General features: G+C 42.2%; 1 protein-coding gene across 1 annotated transcript; it reads left to right on the forward strand.

Moving 5' to 3' along the window:
* Window positions 1-962: 962 nt before the first annotated feature.
* Window positions 963-2434, forward strand: LOC143868551 (uncharacterized). The gene is made up of 3 exons (XM_077376195.1): window positions 963-1253; window positions 1356-1465; window positions 1525-2434. The coding sequence occupies exons 1-3, from the start codon at window positions 963-965 to the stop codon at window positions 2432-2434; spliced, it is 1311 nt and encodes a 436-aa protein (XP_077232310.1).
* Window positions 2435-6876: the final 4442 nt, after the last annotated feature.

The raw sequence follows: 6876 nt of genomic DNA on the forward strand, positions 1-6876 counted from the left end.
CTTGTCTCTTCCTCTCTACTCTAGTGGTAAGTGTTTAACTCTTGTGGTTGAAGTTTATTGTTAATTTTGTTTTACTTGTATGAGCCATCCACAAAGTGTTTGTCAAAGGAACTAAAGAGAGTAGATTAACTAGGGTTCCACCAAGTGTTTGATAAAAGGCCTAAACGAAACCACTCATCCTAATCCATTATCTTGTTGTGGGATTTGCATTATATTTGTAATCTTTAATTATTTACCAAGTAAAGCTAAATATCTTATTTTTTTTAATCAAACTAAAACTAGTACAAACAAAGTTTTTAAATCCATAAAGTTTTAAAAGAAACCCAATTCACCCCTCTCTTGGGTTGCCTAAGTGGGATTTCAGGAGGTGATTCAGCCCAACCTAATGACAGTCAATGGTATTGTACTTCTTCAGGAATGTTTCAAGACCTCTTAAACAAAGGATTTACTGATGATCCGTGTATGAACAATGTGGAGTTTGCTGCGGACCATGCGGGGGAATATTTTGATGATAGACAAAATGAGGCAGCTCTGAACCATATGGAGTTTACTGCGGACCATGGGGGGGAATATTTTGATGATAGACAAAATGAAGCAGTTCCAGAAGCAGACATCAATGATGAGTTTCAAGATGACTTTTTTGTGAAGGATGGTCCGGTCGGATGTGATATTGGACAAGGCAAAGATGATGATGATGATTACAACGACGACGACGACGATTATGATCTTGAAGAAGACGACGATGATGATGCTGACGATGTTGTTGATAATCATCATGATGATGGTCGGAATGATGTCCATTGTGAAAACGTTGGTGTAAATCCGAGCGCAAAACCTATCGCAGTGGGTTCTCCTCCCTCTAGTCGGCTAAGAGGAGCGGAGGACATGTATGTTGGGGCCCATGATGAAGGTGTCGATAATCTTGATTTGATCAGTTAAAGATTGGGGCAATCTTTCCGAATATGAAGCAGTTCAAGAAGGCGGTTCGAGAGTATAAAATCCGGCAAAGATTAACATTCGTGAGAGTAAATTCCACCCCCAGGAAGTATGGCGTTCGATTTCAAGTAAGCGATTGCATATTTCGTATAACGGGCAATACTCATTTGAATTATGTGCTGGCTAAGACTTTTGTACCCCACCATACGTGTACATCGACGATAAGTGGCATTGATCACCCTCATGCTACATCTGCTTGGGTCGCAGGAGAATGCCTACGCTTATTCGCTCGTCCGGAAGACACGTCCACAATGCTCGTAATAGAATATATGAAGATGCAGTGGGGTGTGACTATAAGCTATCGAAAAGCGTACCACGCAATGAACATCATCAATGAAATTAAGTGGGGGAACGTATAGGACTCTTACCGCATATTGCCTGCGCTCTCGGTTGAGCTGGAGAGAACAAATCCCGGTAGCTTTGTTCGTGTGTTTCGAGCGAGAGAATTGCGTCCAAAGGGAGGCGATACGTTCGTTCGCATGTTTGGACATTTGGCCCCTGTATACGTTCTTTCAATCGAACTCTCAGACCTCTAGTTTTGGTTGATGGAACTCATCTGCGTGGAAATTATCATGGAGTCTTATTGATTGCGTGTGGGGTCGATGACAACAACAGATTATTTACCTTGGCATTTGCAATTGTGGAGAACGAAAACGAAGATAGTTGGAGCTGGTTTTTAACTTTGTTCAAGCAGAAAGTAATGCCTTCGGAGTCATACGTAATCACGATATACTCCGATCGCCAGAAGGGGTTGATGCAGGCGGTACCTGAAGTCTTATCACAAGCTCATCATAGTTACTGCATGCGTCACCTCACCGCCAATTTCTACTCCGAGTTCAAAGATGTCCTACTTAAGAGGTTATTTTGGAGAGCTGCCCGCACTTTGAGGGAGAGTGTTTTTAAAGATACCATGGATCAAATTAAGGCAAGGAATGAAAATGCTCACAAGTGGATAAGCGCAATTCCGAAGGAAAGCTGGGCTAGTTTTTATTTTACGGGAGATAGATATGATGTCATTACAACCAACAGATCGAAGTTGTTGAATGCATTTTCGAAGAACGCGAGGAAACTGCTGATTGCATCATTGGTGGAGCACACTAGATGGAAGACTTCTGACTTCTCTCAGAAACGTCGGGTATATGGTGATGAGTGGCGGACACAGTTAACCAATTATGCAGAAAAACATATCAGACTGGCAAAGGAAGAAAGCCTGTCTGGTTTACATGTTTTCGAAGTGGCGGACACAGTTAACCAAGTATGTGGCATATCGAGCTGGTTTACATGTTTTCGAAGTACGGTCCGTTCAAATTCAAGATTCTGTAAACTTGCATCTTCAAACGTGCAGTTGTCGTGTGTTCCAAACAATCGGACTACCATGCGGACATGCCGTGACAGCGATTGCCATCACAAAAGAAAAAAATCCGTATTCTTTCTGTAAGCCTTGCTACAAAGTGGATCGATATCGGCAGACGTATGATGAGGTGTTGTACCCCACATTAGATCGCACCTAATGGCAGGTCCCTCCTGAACCTTTCATGCAAGTAATACCGCCACGTCCAATACGACCACCTAGAAGGCCGCGAACGAGAAGAACGGATCGCGAATTACAGAGTGGATTACATTACAAGTGTAGCAAATGTGGACAGCCTGGTCACAACAAAAGAACTTGCAAAGAAACTACTATCGTAGCGCAGCTTGCTGACCATAGTGCTATTGGGGCTTCTACACCTATATTCAAAAGGTCGGGTGTATCTTGTCAAGCTCCGTTCTTTTCGTAGGGGCTTGATGTAAGTAATCATTTCTTTTGTGGATGAATTGAATATTTGTATACTCATTTTTTGATGTAATCAAGCTCCGTTTTTTTTGTAGGGGCTTGATGTAAGTAATCATTTCTTTTGTTGATGAAATGAATATATGTAGTCACTTTTTGTAAAGGCTTGATGTAATGATACAAAAAAAAAATGTTTCAAGATTGATTTGAGGTCTTCTCTTGCACTTGCTAAGATCTTGCCTTCCGCATGCTTTTTTAAATGACTTGAACTTGAATCATTTTGCCTTTGGTGAGCAATCTTGAGAGTACTTGTTGAGCAAATTGAGCTTGTTAATCATCAAGACAATTAATTGGGAGTACTTGTTGAACCATTGGGAATATAAGCCAAGATAGGAAATGTAAGCAAAACAAGAAATATAAAACCATACAAGCTGAAGAGCATAGGCAATGCGCATGTCGTATAAGGAGAAAGGCCATACATAACATACTTCCATACTCATCAAAACATAGCTGAGTATACTGCTAACCATGTCTATAAATACAAAGATAACCTAAGTAGCCTATACAGATCAACCTTAAGATCAAAAGCAGAGATAAGCCCAAAATGAGTGAACATCGGCTAGCGCTGTGATGAAAGGAGCATAATCTGACTACTACTCTGGAGGAGGTAGAGGGTGTGATGAACTGCCTGGATACTGTCCCCACTGGCCGCTGGAGAGGTACTCTCAAAATGATGTAAACTGGTCATCTATATGAGTACGGAGCTGCTGGAAGTGAGAGGTCATAGAGCACTCAAGTGTCTGCTGCAGGGCCAATAAATCATGATGGGTACATGCTGCCCGAGTCAGGTCCTGTGAACTATCCATGTCCGCGGTTGCCTGATCGTCCTGCTCCTCAACGTGCTAAGCTGCCTCATTGTCCTGCTCAACGTGATGAGCTGCCTTGTCTTCATCGTCGGGCTCCTCGTCCTCAATCTCTGGTGCAACAGCCAGCTCCATCCTGTTGATGGATCGTCCATCAAATGGAGCAGTAGGAGTGCAGGTCATCTCACTAGAAAGAGGAACACGATAGGCCTTGAAGATTGGGGTCAAAAGCATACCATAGGGCATGGACGAACGGGCCCGTCGAGGGGCTTCGCTCATGAAACGAAAGATAATGTTTGCTAGATTCGGGGGGCGACGTTCTAAGATGCAATAAATGATGAAGGCCTCAAGGGGCCGCAAGGCATCAGTTTGGGTTTGGAGAAGGGAATTTGGAAAAGAGATTATGAAGCATTTTTGCAGCAGGTTTGAGATGACCAAATCGAACGGGTATGTTTGGGTCATAATCATTGGCGATAGTCCTATAAACGGTGTCTCTAGAACGTTAGTTGTATCAATTTTATCACCTGGCCAAAAGTAGTCGCCGCTGCCTGCCGATGAAATGCCTAGGAGAGTACTAAACTGTCCTTGGTCCATCTTGATGGTAGTTTTCTTCACACGGGTTTCAGTTACATAATTTGAAGGTGAGATGCGAAGATTCACATAGAACAACTTAACTAAACGGGGGTACACAAGTTCATTAATTTGAAGGATGGGTGTCCAACCCAAGGTATCAAAGCAATAATGGAGATTGAATCGTTCATTGATGAGAGGTTCGACGTACCTACCCGTTAGGATGCCCCGATTACGAATCTTGTTCCATGTGTCGCGTGCGGATGGACCGTCGAAGAGGGAAGGGTTTTCTAGGTCAGATTCTGTAGCCCTTTTTCGAGAAGGATTGTCGTTGCGACGACCGCATGAGTGCTCACCACATGCCATCTGCACGCGAGGGAAAAACAAAAAATGGGAAGATTTGGGGAAGAAAGAGGGTTTGGATGGAAGATAATGAGTGGATTTTGGGTTTGGAGAAGGGAATTTGGAGAAGGGACACAGAGCGTAGGGAAAAAGGGTATTTGGAGAAGGGAGAGGAGAGGAGGGGAAAAGGATTCGAAGGAAGTTGAAGTTTAAAGGGCATCACTAGGGCCCGGTTTTTAAAAACGAGCTAGAAGCTCGCACGGAGCACCGTAAATTTAGACGGAGCTCCGTGTAAACTTCTATTTTTATTTTTTTTTAAATCTCGCACGGAGATCTGTCTAACTATACGGAGCTCCGTGTGCGGACTTCCATGGAAATTCACGGAGCTCCGTGTGAACTTCTGTTTTTTTTTTTTTTAAATCTCGCACGGAGCTCCGTGTAACTATACGGAGCTCCATGTGCGGACTTCCGTGGAAAATCACGGAGCTCCGTGCGTGGTACTCTTTTGTTAAAAAAATAACAGTAGCTCCCACGGAGCTCCGTGCATTTACATGGAGCTCCGTATGACCTACTGTTTTTTTTAAAAATAACCAGTATCTCACACGGAGCTCCGTATAAATTGACGGAGCTCCGTGGGATCTTCTGTTTGTTTAAAAAAAAGTGCTAATGAGGCACCTGTTTCAAAGCTCCGTGGTAACTTCTGTTACACGGAGCACCGTCATTTTATTACACTCCCAGTAATAATGGGGGACCCTACTTAGTCTTAAGGGTTAAGATTTGAAAAAACAGTAACATTCCCTACTTCACCACCCAATTGTGCTTGTGTAGCTATCAGATATCAGCACCCAATGGTGCTTGTTCAGCAACATCCCAAACATTTATAATGGGTTTCAAACAACTCAGTGATACGGTGTGTACAACTCAAAACATGTTTATGTACAACTCAAACCTGTATATGTACAATTCAAAACTCCCAATGAATCTCCATAACAAAAACTCAATTCAACCCGTAGATCAATGTTTACAACGTCTCAATCCTTTACACAAAAGAAAATGTGTACAACTCAAAACACATTTTCTAAAAATTACATTGGTGCTTGTTCAGCACTTCACTTACAATTGATAACAGGTTATCAATTCAACTTTCGTAGATCAATGTTTACAATGTCCCAATCCTTTACACCAAAAAACATATTTACAACAACTCAAAACACAACGTATACAAGAACTCAACCTACAACATCTTAGATATCACGATCATCTTTGCTAACTTTACACTCTCCAAAGTCCTCCTTTAGAGATCTTTGACAAAGAGCCTGACGCATGTCGGGGATGTCTGCCGGGCCAAATTTCCAAGGGGCTCCGCGATAAAGATGGTTGATGAATTGTAGAACAAACAATCCACAGTCAAACCTGCATAATAAATAATGAAAAAAACCAGTGAGAAAACTTTTACTAAAGTTACAATTAAACAAGTTTACAATAAACTTTCTATTCTGACTAACCCATTGTCTTGCTGTGGGCAATCACTTCTCTGTTCATACGGAAAATCATCTATATTCATACCACGATCCTTGAAATACTGGTTTATGCAGTCTATCTGAAAAAGAAATTAAGGTGTGATACGGTGTTATACAAATAAATTAGGGTGTCAATCAAACGGTGTTATACAAAAGGTGTTACTTACGGTCGGTGCTGCCAATTCCTCAAATTTCACGCCCGTTTCTGAATTGAACTCGACGAAGGCTTTTTTCACCATGTCAACCCCGAGAAGAGCCCAGTGCATGTTTTGACATAACAGGAATAAGATCATATCCAACTAGGTCAGATCTTCATCCCCAATAGCTTCGGCCAACATTTTATTCCCGTCCGCCCAGACCTCCAGCTTTCTTTTTGTATCCATCCGTTCACGGCCAACCGTTAGATACCCCTGAACAACCGTGTATGCAGATATTAAGAAACGAACATTAATAAATAAAGGTATTATGTAACATGCATATGTAGAGAAACCCTCTTACATGGAGTGACGAACTGACTAATGCAATTCGGTTCTGACCGGTTAAACGGTAATTGGAGTGAATGGCCTTCGCGCATATGCCTACTATCTGTTCAAAAAAAAAGATTCGAATTTAATTCAAAACTACTAATGGTGCTAATGCGAACCAAATTTGAAGAGAGGAGTGCAATGCCACTTACAGAGGTTGCAAGGTACCCTCTAAGGCTCTAGAATTCGTACAAGTCGTCCGCAATTACCCTAGTGCCATCGTCACAGGTAATGACTTCCAAGCTGCATAATCATAGAGCCGTTAAAATTGCAACACACTCGCATTACCG

This window comes from Tasmannia lanceolata, unplaced genomic scaffold, assembly GCF_043159265.1.
Source record: "Tasmannia lanceolata isolate RefF3 unplaced genomic scaffold, GAP_Taslan_0.1 ptg000535l, whole genome shotgun sequence".
NCBI classification, from domain to species: domain Eukaryota; kingdom Viridiplantae; phylum Streptophyta; class Magnoliopsida; order Canellales; family Winteraceae; genus Tasmannia; species Tasmannia lanceolata.